The sequence below is a fragment of the Anolis carolinensis genome, chromosome 2 (assembly GCF_035594765.1).
Source record: "Anolis carolinensis isolate JA03-04 chromosome 2, rAnoCar3.1.pri, whole genome shotgun sequence".
Lineage (NCBI taxonomy): Eukaryota > Metazoa > Chordata > Lepidosauria > Squamata > Dactyloidae > Anolis > Anolis carolinensis.
Window position 1 is genome coordinate 39,453,525 of NC_085842.1, and position 15,778 is coordinate 39,469,302.

A 15,778-nucleotide genomic window follows, 5' to 3' on the forward strand; every position below is an offset into this window, starting at 1 on the left:
GCTCATGAGAAGTGGTGGCAATGCATGGAATTTAAAATAAAAGATTCTCTTGACTGACTTGTTCTCCCCACCCCACCCATCCCCATGGCACATAAGTCCAAAAGACATGCTTAATTTGCCATATTATCATATTGCTTCAATCACGGTCTTTTGTTGGAGGTGAAGGAGGGTGAAATCTCTCTTGCTAGTGTTGATTTTCATTAGATAAATTATGAGATTTAACTGAAAGGATGGCTAGGTGTGTGCAAAATAATACAGTGTGAAATGTATTGATAAGTATCTTTTCAGTTGAAATCTTGTTTACAACGCAAATAAGAACAGCAGCAGCAGCACTAGAATGCAGCCAGGAAGATTGCAGGCTTGCCATCTCATCTTCAAACCACTTCACCATGGCAAGCCCTATGGACACGAACTAAGCGTGTGCCAGTAGGACTGCTGGGAGGAGTGCATCTTTAAAGTCAGAAAGATCCCTTTGTCTATAGGGAGTAATGATTACAGTTGTTGACTGAAGAAACACTCTGTATATTTCTGTACCAATTCCCTGCCTTATGAGGCTAATTTGTTCAGATTCTCTGAAGTAAAGTCCTTAATCCAGATCTACTTATACTTTAACCAATTAGATTTTGTGGGCCAATGAGTTAGACCTCTCTCTCCCCAAACAGTTCTTTATAATCAGTGGTATAAAATGCTCAGAGAAGTGAATTTACCCACTTCTAAGGAATTCAGGTCAAATGCATGAATAGACTGTGAGACTATATCACATATCGTAAGGCCCCTACATCCCATGGATGGTGATGCCACCCCCTCTGCCCAGACCTTGCTGTCCTAAGAGACTATAGGGCCTCATCAGACAGGGTAAATGTAGCATCCTAGGACATTTTTATGCCGTGTTGGGGACATCCTGTGACTTCCAGCGGAGGTCCCGCCCCCAACCCAGGTGGAAGCGTCGTTGGAGGCTTCCCTCACAACATGGGGGGCTTGTTGTGTTTTGGGGGCCAGCACAGGTCCTCTGCAGAATGGCAACGCTTTCCAAGTCTGATGATGAGAGGGAACTGCTTGTGGGGTGACAGATTTGCTCTGCTGCCCCTCTTTTTTTTCCGTGATGCCAGGCGAAGTGGGACACTTCCCCTGGCATTTCTGATGAGGTCCTAGGTGTAAATGGGAGTTCTGCTTGCACCTACTTAAATGTGACTGGAATTCTCCAGCTTAATCCAGTTTCCTGCCTTATCACATGAATAGTTCAGCTTACAAATGTATGCAAATCTCATTCGAGTAGAATTGAAGAAACGTGAGTAGAATCTTTGTCCAAGAGTTGCCACTCAGCACAACAAAGTCTTCACCTAGAATATAGGCGACAGAACCAATGTGCATAGTCTGCCCATGTTGTACCCATGCATTTGCCCCGTAAGAAGTCTGAACAAGGTTGTTACGACAATACTGTGGCTTTTGGTCACAGTGCTGTTTTATCAAACCTTTTTTCATTGGGAATTGCAATGTAACACATCTTGGTTCCTCTCTAATTATATCATTCTGGATGATGTGGGTTGATGTATGGCATCGATGCTATGTGAAAAAACTTTTTTGGGATGGACATTGAAATGCCTGGACACCTTACAGGTGTGTTTTGGGCCCACTGACCCTTCTGATGTGCCTTAAGGCAGATCCCTGCTTGCAACCCTTAGTCTTTCTTGCTTGTTTTATTACCATGCCAAGAAGTAGCCTTTCTGATGTGGGATGAATAGTGGCTTGTTTTTGTTCGTATTTATCATGAATGTACCAACTGTTCAGTTTGTGTGCACCACCAAAATAGAGAGTTATAAGAAATGCAGGTGTTCACCAGCCCTTATCTTTCCTAGATTATATGTATTAGATTATTCTTGCCATCACAGAGTATCTGTGTCACTTAATCCAGAGTGGAGAACATGGAAAGGATGTGTTCTTGCATGGTTGTTTCTTAAATAACATCTAGAGGGTGATCCCAATTGGAAAGGAAGAAAAATTTAATCCCACTGCACTCCTGGTTGGATTCCCCCAGCAAGTATTAAATAGGAAACAAAAAATTAAATTAAAATGCAAGGGACCCACCCAGCTCTATACTTCTTGTTTGGACTGGGTGAAGATCCAGGATCTTAAGCAATAAGAATTCTCCCTACTTGCTAATACTCCAAGATGTTTAACAGGACACAACAGTCTGAATCTGGAATCTTTTCTGTAAAGCATGTGCCCCACGACTGGATTATGGGCAGATAACTTTACTTTTTGGGAGAGAGTATTTTAAATCCATCTAGAAAATGGTCTGATGTCATCATATGTTCTCTAGCATGATGTAATATAGTAGCAAGATGTAAGATTATCTTCACAGAAAGAAGACAATTTCAGATAAAATTTCCAGGAAAAACATGAAGCAAGCAGTTTAGAAGTTTGGAGGGCCCTAAGGCCAGAGCAGATGGTTGATGAATGCCAGTGTGTCTTCCACTAAGTTCAGCCTCCAAATGACAGCATCTAAATGGGAAGCACCATGAGCTGGGAAACTAACACAGAATATTGGTCCCATAGTAATACATTACTCAGCAAGTAAGTAACAAACACGAGTTCTCTTTTAGTCTAATTGCTCATTTAACCAGTGGTCTGTCCATTTTGAGTTATCTCATCACCTATGATGTCATTTATTAATATTTCTCCCACTCATATTTCCATTGTTCATCAGTGTAATCGGCAACAATTAAATTGCCTGAGCAGAGATAAGTATGGATTGGGAATTCCACCATATGGAATTCCACCATATTTTCCCTTTTAGATGATAAAGTCCATCTTTATAAATCAGGTTCCATCTGACTTAGATGCCTACGTGGGCGGTGTATTTCACCATAAAGGTGCTAACAGATTGTGGGTTTGCTGTGTTTGCTGTGTTTCTATTAGTGACTGTATGACCTTGGAGAAGAAATAAAAACATATAAGGCCACCTAATAATGTTTGATATGTAATGTCATGCCTTTCTACGCATTAAAAATTCCAAGGGAAATATATTCAAGGTGGTAAATAATATCTGCCAAATGTCTGAACAGCCGTCTCTGATTATAAAGATGAGACAGGAAGAATATGGGTGTATGTGTTCAGCAGAATGCTCTTCTAAAATGTTTCAAATTATTGCATGTAAAAACATCCAAAAGAACTGGGGGAATAATGCCTAAGTTTGTGGGTTCCAATAGTAGTCAATGGATAGATGTTACAAAGATCTCTCTCTCTCTTCCCCCCCCCCCCCCCCCCCCCAGGAAGGAATTTTGGATACCATGAGAAAATCATGTTCATGTGCCACTCTTTCTGACCCAATGTTGTTTCTGGCCTTTTTGTTGGGGAAGAGAAGGGTTTCAGAAGGTGCCTTTCAGTCCATCTGCTGATTCAGTTTCTTGCATCTGAGTGCTAATTGTGACAGACTAACTACTCCTGTACATGGAATAAGTTTCATGATGAATGAAGTGAGGTGGTTATCAAGTGTGTAGGACACAGGGTGAAGAAATGGGATACATTGAGGGATTCAACTGGAAAGGAGAAGGAAAGCTCTTTGGTCTCACAGGTCTGCTATAGCTTTGGGAATGTCTCCAAGAGCTCAAATGGCTTGGTAAATATCACAACTTTCTAGGGATGTGGCCAGCGTATGGTAGAAAGGTAACAACAATGAATACTTGTGAACATTCTGGAACGTGTTTGGGTTGGCTATTCTCCATAATTGGAGAAAGGAGATGTTTTGTAGGAGACTGTAATGTAATTGTCATGAAAATCCCTTGATATACTACAATCCTTATCAAACGGTCACGCTAGATATTAGCAGTTGTTCATATTCAAGAGGAAAAGGACAAACAGAAACAGAGACAAGGTGCCATGAACAACTAGAATAAGGTAGGAATTAATTTAAACAAACAAACGAGAAAACAGAAAAGATGGGAAAAAGGAGGGATGTATGAAATGCTGCAACCCTAAATAACAACTTATGCACTGACGATTGACATTGGATTTATGTATTAGTTCACCTATCACATCATCCCAACTGATAATTTACACAAATACTATGTGATCTTTGTACTATCATATCAAATGTTTTTTAAAAGAGAAAAACATAAATTGCTTGAGATATAGTATGGCTGATTCTTTGTGCAACTGATTGCTGCTTGTTAACTATCATGATGAGGCATGGATTTGCCAGAATAATGTGAGTGACAAATCAAAGGAAATGGGAATTAGGCAGGAACAATTTCTGCTGGCAAATGCCTTTTGTCTATGTTATACCTGATATGAATGGAAACTGATACAACTGACAAATGGCAAGCTAAAAAACCTATTTCGCAGCACATTTATGGTTAGTTAAGCCTACTCCCAGTTATGGGATCTGGCTAAGGCCTAGAACCTATTACAATTAATCATGTTATTTACTATTGGAAATTATCATGAAAGGTGCTGGTAGGCTAAATTGGACAGGATTCAGAATACATTATTCACTATTTGGGTTTGTCCAAAACAGCTATTTCTTCATTCGGTAACCTCAGGATAGAACATTTCAGAAACCATGGGCAACCAAACATGTCCCATTTTTTCTTGAGTATGTTTTGGTCTATCAGTTTGAACAACTTCGTGTTAAAAGGAGGCATTTAACTCATATAACACATAACTGGAATATGTTCCAATCTGTTCAGGAGCTTTTGTCTTGCTATGCTCCACTTCACTGAATTACTATCCTTGTCTTGGCATTTGCCTCTGGCATTTGCCAGTCTTTGATCATGATCATGCCAGGTCTTAGGGACAAGTTAATTCATAATATCAATCTTGTTTTTGAATTTTCTTTGTTTGTTTGTTTGGAAAGGGACACTGTTATCTCTCTCATTTCCTGTGCTCTGTAGCCCTATTTAGGTCTTAGTCTGAATACACGCAGGAGATAAAAGGATATAAGTGGCAAACCTGCCTCTATCGCAGCCCTCCATTCCTTCAGTCCCTGACTCACCTACATTGAGTATGGACATTTGAAGGTGCAGCCCACTTGGGTCTAAACAAAAATGCATAGAGTACTTCTACAGAACATGATGCTGAATCAATTGGAATGTGAATCAAGAATTCGAGTGGAAAGAACTTTTGCTGCAAAATCATTAGTCTGTAGCAGCTTAGCTGGGAATAAAGTAACTTTTGAAAAAATGAAAACTTGGCAAAGTTTTCCCAAATTGAGCTAACGTAAAAGCAAGTTATGTGATTATAGGCATGAAAGCTACTTTCAGCTCAAGAATAATTGGACTTTATTTAAGTAAATGCCTTGAAATTGGCAAAAATGTTTAATATTTACAATAAAGTTGCACCTGAGGATAAATATACAATAGAGACATCTAAAAGAACCAATGTTCATTGGAATCAAAGTCTACCTTCCCTTCAATTCAATGGGTTGTAGATTACTTTTAAAAAGTATCTAAATGAGATAAATATTTTAGCAATACTAATATCAATAACCCATAAAAAGTAGATTCTGAATATAAGATATTGCAGTACTATGTAATGAGATAGGAGAGTCCAAATCTTATGCCTGTATTGGTCATAAATTGAGATGAAAAACATTGAATATTATGTTAAGCCTTCAAACCAAAAATGGATTATGATTATGTACGTCATCTAGCCCAATTTAGCATGTCTTTCTACTTCACAATATTACATATGGACATTTTCAGGTTGCAACAACATATAAATAAATTAGACCAGCAGATGATAAAACTGGACCATTTTGACCTTTTGAGTCATTAAGGACCTGGAAACATAAAACATAAATCCTGAAGATGTTGAATTGATTGGGACTTTGTGCCATTAATAAAGTAACAGTTTGAACTATGTATTTTGCTTTATACCCTTAAGTATTGTATTACTCAAGGAGTATCCTTAATCTAATGGTCAAAATTTACCTGATAACTTTTCCATTAAAAGATAGAGACTTGAGGCAAATATAAATATGGATCCAAGGTGGGGTTAATGACTCAATATAGAAACATTTTCATGCATAAATAGGCTTTAGAGGTACCTTGTACATATCACAGTCCATGCCAACAGCCACTTTTAAGTGACTGGGTTTCTGAATGTCCATATTCATTATGGAGATTTGTTTGAAAGAGTGACCCTGCATTTTCATCTGCATAGTCTACACATGGAAGACTAAATTCACAACTATCAGTATGTTTCTCAGATGCAGATTCCCATTCTTTGAATTTTTTATTTAAAAAATGTGTAGGTTTTACCTCTTGGCCCATTTCCATACTGCAAAGTTTTGTCGACTGAGCTTTGGCATCAACCATAACATTAAACATGGTGCATATTGATTGAGGGACTCTGAAATCTGTTGACCGGCTTGTTTTTTGCAGCTTTGCTTCAAATGCAATCCTGGTTCTGTTAAATAGGAGAAACAAGAAACATTTTTGTTGTGCTGAATGTAGGGAAGGATATTGAGTTGCACTTAACATTCTCAACAACAGTAATACATTGCCAGGAACTATTGTACATATCAGTTTTCACATTTACACATTTGCAAAGTTTACAGGGAATTTCTGAGAAGATTATTATTATTATTTGATATACAACAAGATTAGTACACAGCAAACAAGATCACTATGCTGGCTGTTGTATTGGATCACATGTTGGACACTTCCCAAATGTCTAGGACTATGTGATGTATCGGTGAATAATGTGTGCAGATCTGAGAAGGGTGGCCTTTTGCAGCTGACAGATGGTAATTTTGTCAGGGCCGATTGTTTTAAAGTGCTGGCCAAGGTCTTTAGGCACTGCGCCCAGTGTACCAATCACCACTGCGCCCAGTGTACCAATCACCACTGGGACCACCTTTACTGGCTTGTGCCAGAGTTGTCATTGTTATTATTATTATTTGAAACACAACAAGATGAGTTCACAGCAGACACTCTGCTGGCTGTTGTATTGGATCACACATCGGACACTTCCCAAGTGTCTAGGACTGTGTGATGTATCGGCGAATAATGTGTGCAGATCCCAGTAAGGTGGCCTTCTGCAGCTGGCAGCTGGTAATTTTGTCAGCGCCAATTGTGTTTAAGTGCAGGACAAGGTCTTTAGGCACTGCACCCAGTGTACCGATCACCACTGGGACCACCTTGACTGGCTTGTGCCAAAATCTTTGCAATTCGATCTTTAAATCCTCATATCGTGTCAGCTTTTCCAGTTGTTTTTCTTCAATTCTATTATTATTATTATTATTACTATTATTATTAGACACACAACAAGATTAGTACACAGCAAACAAGAACACTATGTTGGCTGTGTAATGGATCACACATCGGACACTAAGTCTTGTTGTTGTTGTTGTTGATGCTGCTATTATTATTATTATTATTATTATTATTATTATTATTATTATTATTCTGCTTTTCTCTCCATATGGAGACTCAAAGTGGCTAACAACTAAAAGCATTGTAATACAACTTAAAGTATACAATTATGCAAGTATTAAAACAGTATTAAACATAATTAAAAGACTATAAAATCACAGCAGCCCCTAGTGATCTTAAAAACCTTCTTCAAAAGCCTATCTGAATGCCTAAAGGACAGCAGGGAGGGGGCCATTCTGGCTTCCCTGGGCAGGGAGTTCCAAAGTCGAGTGTGTACACTTTAAAATGTGGATCGATCCAATGCATATAACTGGAAATGAATGCACATAACTAGAAAAGAATATGAAACCAGCATGAGTAGAATCTACAAGTGGGATTTAGAAAGAAAATTGAGATTTTCCACGCCTAGTTTGAAGACATTGCTATTAATAATTATGATGGTAAATGCAAATGTTTAAAGGCTTCACTGTATTCTGTAGTCCATAATATAGGAGGCATCATGCAAACATGGATGATCTAAACACATTGTGTTGAAAGGGTTGGACAACAAGTGGGCAAGTTGCCTAAGCGCTGCTCTTCAAACAAGAAGAATTTTACTGGGATAAAATATTTGATGGCTTTAAGAAACTTGCAATTGAGACCCAGCAGCAGTTGCTCAAAAGGAAGGGTCATCTAAATACTACTAGTCTTGCTTTGAGATAATCATGCCAATTTATATGTCAACAAACAAACAAATAGGCATCCTAGTTTTCCTGGTTTTGGGGTTCAATAATAAGCACAATAAACTTTTAATTTTCATTGTATTCCTATGATCTATTAAAGGACAAGAAATTGTAACAAATACGTTCACATGCCAATTAAAGAGTGTGATAATGTTATCAAGGCAAGTGATAAAAATGCAAACCTATAATACAGCTGGTACTAGCTAATCTAGAGGTGAGGTTGACTAGTTCAAATAGATCAACCACAGAATTATAGGAAATTTTATGGATGCTCATTGTTAAGCACAAATTATACAAGCCTGATATATGCTTGACTCCAAAGTAGTACTGAATTAACACATTTTTTTTCATTGTGTGACTTGTTTGCCTATCCTTTTCTCAACTGTCACACAAGCTACTATAAGCTACATCTTTGTCAAATAAACACATAACACATCCTCAGGTTTCATTGCAAAACAGGTAGTTAGAAATGAGTGCATAATCATTCTGTAAATCCTGTAAGTTCCAGCAGCGCTAATGAGACTTTTCCCATTAACATTTGAATTTTATTGTAGACAAAATGAGGATCCAACAGAAGACAAAGTTTTGCTGGTGAAAATATGATCGCCAGTGTTTACCTCTCCCTTTTTTTTGGGATATTTTGAAGTTTCCAATCTCTTCCTGCAATACTATGCAACTAAAGATAACATAAAGTCACACCATTCAACCAGTTATATTAGGGGAAGAAAGGGCAGAAAACAGATATTTTCAGCAGCAGTCCCATTTCTTCTATTACGTGATATTCTGCCCTTTTTTTTCGTGTCAGGAGCGACTTGAGAAACTGCAAGTCGCTTCTGGAGTGAGAGAATTGGCCGTCTGCGAGGACGTTGTCCAGGGGACACCCGGATGTTTTGATGTTTTACCATTCTTGTGGGAGGCTTCTCTCATGTCCCCGCATGGAGCTGGAGCTGATAGAGGGAGCTCATCTGCGCACTCTCCCCTGGTGGGATTCGAACCTGGCAGCTTGCAGATCAGCAGCCCAACCTTCAAGTCACAAGGCTTTAACCCACTACTCCACCGGAGGCTCCATATTCTGCCCTAAAAGGCAGATATTGTCTGATTCCAGATAAGCTGTTTTTAGGGAAGTCTGCTTGCCCACATTGACTGATCTTCTTGTTATGAAACTCCTCTTAAAACTCCAAAAAACAGTTTGATTTTTGAATCAAACGTGAAGCTTCTAACCATAGTATAAGGGAAGCTCTTTTCAAACATAACCCTTTCAAACTTGAAAAAACATTGGTCACCACTTGAATTGTGAGCTATTTTCTGATTCCAGTAAGAATTCAAATATATCCTAGCATAAATGGTCTGTGCCCAAATACTCTGTGTCCAAATAAACAATTGTGTGTGCAGAACCGAGGGCATATCATCCAAAACCCAGAGCCAGTAAAGACAAGATTGAATAGAAGTAAAATAAAGCTGGAAACTGAACAAAACAAATGCAGGATTGAATTGTTGTAGTGACATACACAAAGGTAACTGAACATTATGCCTGCATATGTGACTATTAGGCCATGGTGGATAAAGGAATTTGGTACCGTCCTCTCCCATTAATTTTTTTTCAATTGTGTTATGTGAAAAAAGCATACAACCTATGAAATTCAACAAAGTACAAACATTATTTCCCCAATCCCACCCCCTAACCCTGCCCATAAACCCCTCACTCAAGATTTACGATATCACACCATATAGAACTAGTATCTAATAAAACTCTATCCTTATTATTGCAATAATACATTCCCTGTGTGGTTGTTTAGAAAACAATTTTTGCTTTCTTTTTTAAATGCCCAAAGGCAAGTCTCCATTTTCTAACAAACTCATAATTGTTTCTTCCTCTTATACCATTGGAGAGCTTGGGCATTTGAATATACTCGACTAATTTTCTTCTGTATTCCTTAAGGCCCCTTCCTCTTCCATGATCACCGAGACAAGTGGTTCTCAATCTATGGATCCCCATGTGTTTTGGCCTACAACTTCCAGAAATTCCAGCTAGTTTACCAGCTGTTAGGATTTCTGGGAGCTGAAGGCCAAAACATCTGGGGACCCACAGATTGAGAACCACTGATCTAGACTGTCATAGAATATCTAGATTGCTGGCATTTAGATGGTAGATCACCAATGAAAATCAGGTATTGTATGCTGTATTTCAGAGGAAGGAACTGGAGTATTCCTATGAAAACCCTATGAAATTCATGAGATCACCAGGATAAATTGATAGACAAGTTGAAGGCTACCTCGGCATAGATTTTGCATCAAAGCCAGAATCTGGGGACCAAAATAGCCTATTATACTCCAAGAGGAATGACTAAGGAAAACCTGATATGAAACAAAGTTTATGCATTTTAATTATCCAGAACCCTTCTCAATTACATATTTACCCTTACCTCTTCACACAGGATTCAATCATATCACTAGCCATAAGTTTTAGCCGCTGTTCTAAGTGTTTTGCAAATTCTTCCTCAGGCCAGTGTAAATCCCTGATGAAGGTCTGTAAGGCATCTAGTTTCCAGAACAGATCTTCTGAGGTTCCTGATCCATTGCTGCCAGGATAACATGGAAAATAATAAAGAAAAACAACACCAAAAGAGATTACATCCTGCCTCTGAGCTCTGGAAACCTGATGTGGAGATTGTTCTTGCACATATAATGTGGCATAACAGTGACTGAAGACACGAACAAAGCCGGGGGAATCTCCAGCATCAGGATTTAAGGTTTTACAGCATATAGTTTTTCTAGTCTACCTAGCTGTCTCAAGTCTTTCCAAGTCAGACATGGAAGACAAGGAGATATGCGGACATTTGTCTGGAAACAGTGCATATGGCAACAACAACAAAGTCAGCCCTTTTCAATAACCACATTTGTTTGCATAGTTATTGAACTGGAGGCTCTACAAGGTGAAGGGGATTCTTTTGTCAGTAATAACCGCAGTACACACACGTATGTGGTTATTTTTAGGTTTCATGCATTTTGTTTCCCCAAAATATGGGATTTGTTCTTTTCCCTCTTTTCCCCACCTACCCACCAGAAGGAAAAAACAAGAAACGTGCTAACAACAAGTGGTGAGCGAGGACACTTTTTTGAACAGCTGGAAAACAACCAGAGTAAGGAAGTTGAATTATTCACAATGAGACGACCTTATACATATCTTTTGACATGGTTGACCACGCTAGCTTATTTCAGATTCTGATTCTTGGTGAAGAAAGAGATACCAATATATTTGACCAGAGTTCTCCTAAGATTTGTCTTCTCACCATGTCTTTTTGATCAAATCAGATTTCGTGTAATAAGTACAATTTTCTTACCTAGCTCTTCCATACAGATGGGGATATCCTGGCTTGATGCTTATTAGACTTCTGTTCAGCTACAATTGTGACTAATGCCTCTACATGCAGAATAAAATGCAAACTTTGGATTGTATTTTACTCTGAGAAATGTATGCATCTATTTATTATCATTTTATCTTCTCTCTCTCTCATTTTTTCACAGAATGATTGTTACCAAAGGAACCTCGAGATGCTTATCCCACTCCTCGCATACCACTAATGCTAACACAGTGATTTTTATTTACATACCATGCATTACCAGTTCATGCTGATATCGTCTATAGAAACAGGTAGGAGGGTGTTTCTATTGTGACAGATGCCAGCTGCATTGAATTAATGCTACAGAAGGGGAGATAGAGCTAAATGCACACATGGCTACTGCAAGGTGAAAACCATACTTCCAACATGCCAAGAAGGGTTCTTTGAATCCTGTTCTAATTGTCCAAATAATGCATCAACTTAGTCATAAGAGATAAGACGTAGTCATGTAATGAGGTGAAAACATTGAAACAAGTCCTAAAAAGGGTAGGAGGGAGCTTGGGGAGCAGATCCATGAAAAGATAAAGAATCAGGCACTTCCTTGAATGGATGGTTAACCAAAGAAGTAGCACATATTACATCAGTGGTCAACTGGCTCAGCACCAGTTTACTTTCCTCTGATTTAAACCTACACTGGAAAGCTTTACCTTTTCTTTAAAAACAAACAACTTATTTTTAAGCAATTAGATGCCCAGAAATTCAATAATATTTATTATTATACAATGATGACACTATCAGGTTCTAGAATTTTCTTGGGGGGAAAACGTGCTGGTTGTTTCGCATTTCCCATTTCAAAAATCCATTGCTTTGTTTTAAAAGTAGAGAACAATAGACAGGTATGTAATTACTAGCTTGCTCAACAGCAGCATCTCAATTGATTTCATCTCATGTCAATGGTAGAAGGCATTTGTGTTCATACTTCATTTTTGTAAAGTTTGAAGATGATTGCTCCTCCAAGAGGAATTGGGCTGCAATCCTAAATGCATCACTCATGGGTATGTGCCATTGCAGGTATCATATGAGACTTACTCATGAGTAAGCATGCTTAAGATTGACGCCTTGATTCTTATCTTTTCAAAAATAAAACAAAACAAAACAATATCACAGAGCATGCACAGAGAAAAAATAGTTACTAGTATTTACATACACTTCCTACTCTAATCTAGCTTTTAATAAGTCATCTTAGCATGAATATGAGTTGTATTTCCAAAAAGGTAATTTTGATTTTGTTAAACACAAATAAACACAACATTCCATGTAACAATATTTTATGTAATTGTTTTTTTTTTTCTTTCAAAAGCACAGAAATGGCCTTTTGATGGAAATTTAAGTACGGATTCCTGATTTCAAAAGATTTTTCAGAAACTAAAGCAGTGCTTCCCAACCTGTGGGTCCCCAGGTGTTTTTGCCTACAATTCCCAGAAATCCCAGCCAGTTTACCAGTTAGGATTTCTGGGAGTTGAAGGCCAAAACATCTGGGGACCCCAGGTTGAGAACCACTGAACTAAAGGGATTAGTTAGGCAATTTTTAGACTTTAGATTTCAAGTCATGTTCGAAGTGACATGTCTATAATTTTAATTAAAATTAATACAAAAAGTAGATGTCACATTGCAGAATCAGGATCAGAATTTTCTTGTATTTCCCCATATGTTTTTAACATTCAGGTTGATGACAAGAGTTTCTTGATTAAACTCACCTTTCAAAGCCACTATTTATCTTCAGGGGAAAAGTTAAGATATCATGAAGGCTCTCTATAAAACACTATTTTGTCTTTGAGGGGCACACTTAAATTGAAAAAATGCCATGTAGGAAAATGTAATGCTGTCCCACCAAAACCTGGCTATGGCGTTCTTGTCAAAGTCATCATCTTGTCCTCATTTTCTTTTGAGCGAAAATTATGCTAATGGAGTTTTTGTTCTTGAGGATTAGTGAACATGAATGCACAAAGGGGAAAACTTGAAAACTTTCAAATGTGCATAAAAGAAATTATAGTGCATGGAACTATATGTATGAAGGGAAAAGCTTTACTGGTCCAAAAGTACCAAAGCTATACTATGGAGGAAAAGGTAGGTATCTCCTCTTTACAATGGAATTTTGTGCAGTTTGTCTTTCCTATCTTACGACAACTTTCAGATGACCCAATTGTGGGTAAAAATTACTCAAATGCTTTGCTATTGCTTTCCTTTAACGCAAAAGTGGGATTTATCCAAGGTCACCCAGTGGGTGTTAAGGGATGAGAGTGAATTCCTACTGTGGTCTCCCAGGGAGCTTCTATACAGCCTCATAATGTGGCTCGAACCGGCACAAAAGTGCCAGTTTAGAGTCCCATTGTGGCTACATGAGGGTGCTATATCTGTCTCATTGGCCAGGGTCTGGCCATACAGCCCGGTCTTGATGAAGTCAGATCATCACGGCTGGGCATGTAAGGTTTCCCAAGCCTCCCTGAGCCCTGCTCCCCCTCCAAAATTAGAGAAACCCTTCTTATTGTTGCTGGAGGCTGCCCTGTTCCTGAATTGCCCCCTATGATGATATGATAGGGCTTTGAGGGGGGAAGTCCCCTCCCCTCTCGTGGTGCAGGGAGGCTCGGGAGGCACTGCCATCTAATCTCCCTGGGTTGTCTGAGCTGAGGGAGGGCAGGATGGCTGTCACATTTGTGCTCTCACATGGTGAACCAAGATAGTAGTCTCCACTACCAGAGCAGTGTTTATTTTTAATCCTGGTATAAGTCAGAGTAAAAGGCTTATCTTGGGTTAAACTGCATTAGCCTGGGTGTGTCATTTGGATGCCCCAGCTAATGTGACTGCATTATGTGGCAGTGTAGATGGGACCTCTGAGTCTTAATCTAGCTTTCAAACTATTGCAACAAGACTGATCCCCACAAGCTAAAATAGTTGATGGTAATCACAACTTGGAAAGTTTTTTGAAATCGCAGCTCCAAGGACCTTTGTAGTCTTAAGAAGTAGTTTTCCCATGCTTGATAGTTTTTAAAGAGGAATCCTATTCAATAACATCATCATCATCATTATATCATGGATAAAAAGAGGAATTAAATAAAATTATCTATTTCTTCCATTCTAAGATGCACATATGCACATCTCTAAAACCAAGATGCTTTGTAATATATATAAATAAGGCCTTTTCTGCTAGTGATACTGAAATTAGAATATGTCTTACAATTGATAGTGTCTTAGAATCAAAGAAATAACAGTACTGTATATTGGTTTTTTGATCCTGATCCAGTTGCTTATTTCAGTGTAAGGTAATTTTTGTTTTGCTTTTTTAAACCCACATGCTGCTAACACTTATCTCATAGTTCAGATTCAAGGGCATATACAGCAACAGCATTTTTTGGTATGTGTACTGGACAATTTTGCCAGCAAGAATGTTGACTCATGTGTCAAAGAAGTAGAAAAATATGCCTTTGATACATATACCAATACTAATTTATAAGGAATCGCATGCCAGATTTTGTCAAGCTTTTTGTTGTGTTTTTTTTCCCTATGTGTCAATCTTCTTTTGAAACGGCTTTATACCTAAACATGAAGGAGAGAAATAAACAATCCATATCCATGCCAAGATTACTTTTGGATTTAAATGAGATCTATTGAACTGAATACACACTCAGCATCATATATAGCAGCCATCCATGACGGTGCGGAAAAGGCAGGCATTTGGGGGATGCCTAGAGGGATGTTAACTGGTAGATTTGGAACTTTAGGGAGATTCACATTTGGTAGATTCACATTGGGCAGATTACTGGTTAAACTCCTGTGGAAGAAACAGACAGAAAGAAAAAAATACCATCACGATGACAATGCAGATGCAGCAGAAGCACGGTGGCACTCGTAAACAAATCTGCAAAGTTCACAGCAAGACAACAGTCAAAAGACTCAAACTAAAAACATTTTAGAGAGAAGCATGAATATGAAAGGCTTAAAAATGGGTTTGGGATTTTCCCCACCCCAGCAATCTGCAGTCAAAAGAACAATAACAAGTTGCTTAAACAAAAAGAGAGCAAGGACGGAAATGAAAGGAGAAACATTACAAAGTAGCAAATTAAAACATCAATAATACAGAAAGACATAACGTACATCTCTTGAGAACTCTTCAAAGCACGGAAACTAGCCTCTAATTTATCGGTGGGACACATTTAAAAGCTCAAAATTAAGAACAATGAAGACCGGAAGGACAGAATGATAATGACTACACTGAGAACTATCCCATGGTCTACTCAGAAGAAAATCCTATTGAATTTAGTAGGAATTACTTCCAGATTGC

General features: G+C 38.3%; 1 protein-coding gene and 1 long non-coding RNA gene across 20 annotated transcripts in view; one reads left to right on the forward strand and one right to left on the reverse strand.

Moving 5' to 3' along the window:
* cadps (calcium dependent secretion activator) overlaps window positions 1-15,778 on the reverse strand; it is a 445,008-nt gene that overhangs the window by 80,433 nt on the left and 348,797 nt on the right. For 11 of the 18 annotated variants that reach the window (XM_062969662.1, XM_062969668.1, XM_062969666.1 and 8 more), the window contains 3 exons: window positions 15,122-15,268; window positions 10,522-10,677; window positions 6,261-6,408 (listed from right to left, as the gene is read on the reverse strand). In XM_062969662.1, coding sequence (XP_062825732.1) covers window positions 6,261-6,408; window positions 10,522-10,677; window positions 15,122-15,268 — 451 coding nt within the window. The remainder of the gene's footprint in view (window positions 1-6,260; window positions 6,409-10,521; window positions 10,678-15,121; window positions 15,269-15,778) is intronic. The other 7 variants (XM_062969670.1, XM_062969676.1, XM_062969674.1 and 4 more) reach the window with 1 other exon arrangement.
* The window catches only part of LOC103279515 (uncharacterized), a 97,533-nt gene that overhangs the window by 15,276 nt on the left and 66,479 nt on the right, over window positions 1-15,778 (forward strand). For both annotated transcript variants that reach the window (XR_506845.3, XR_001730565.2), the window contains exon 2: window positions 11,624-11,750. This is a non-coding gene — a long non-coding RNA (uncharacterized LOC103279515). The remainder of the gene's footprint in view (window positions 1-11,623; window positions 11,751-15,778) is intronic.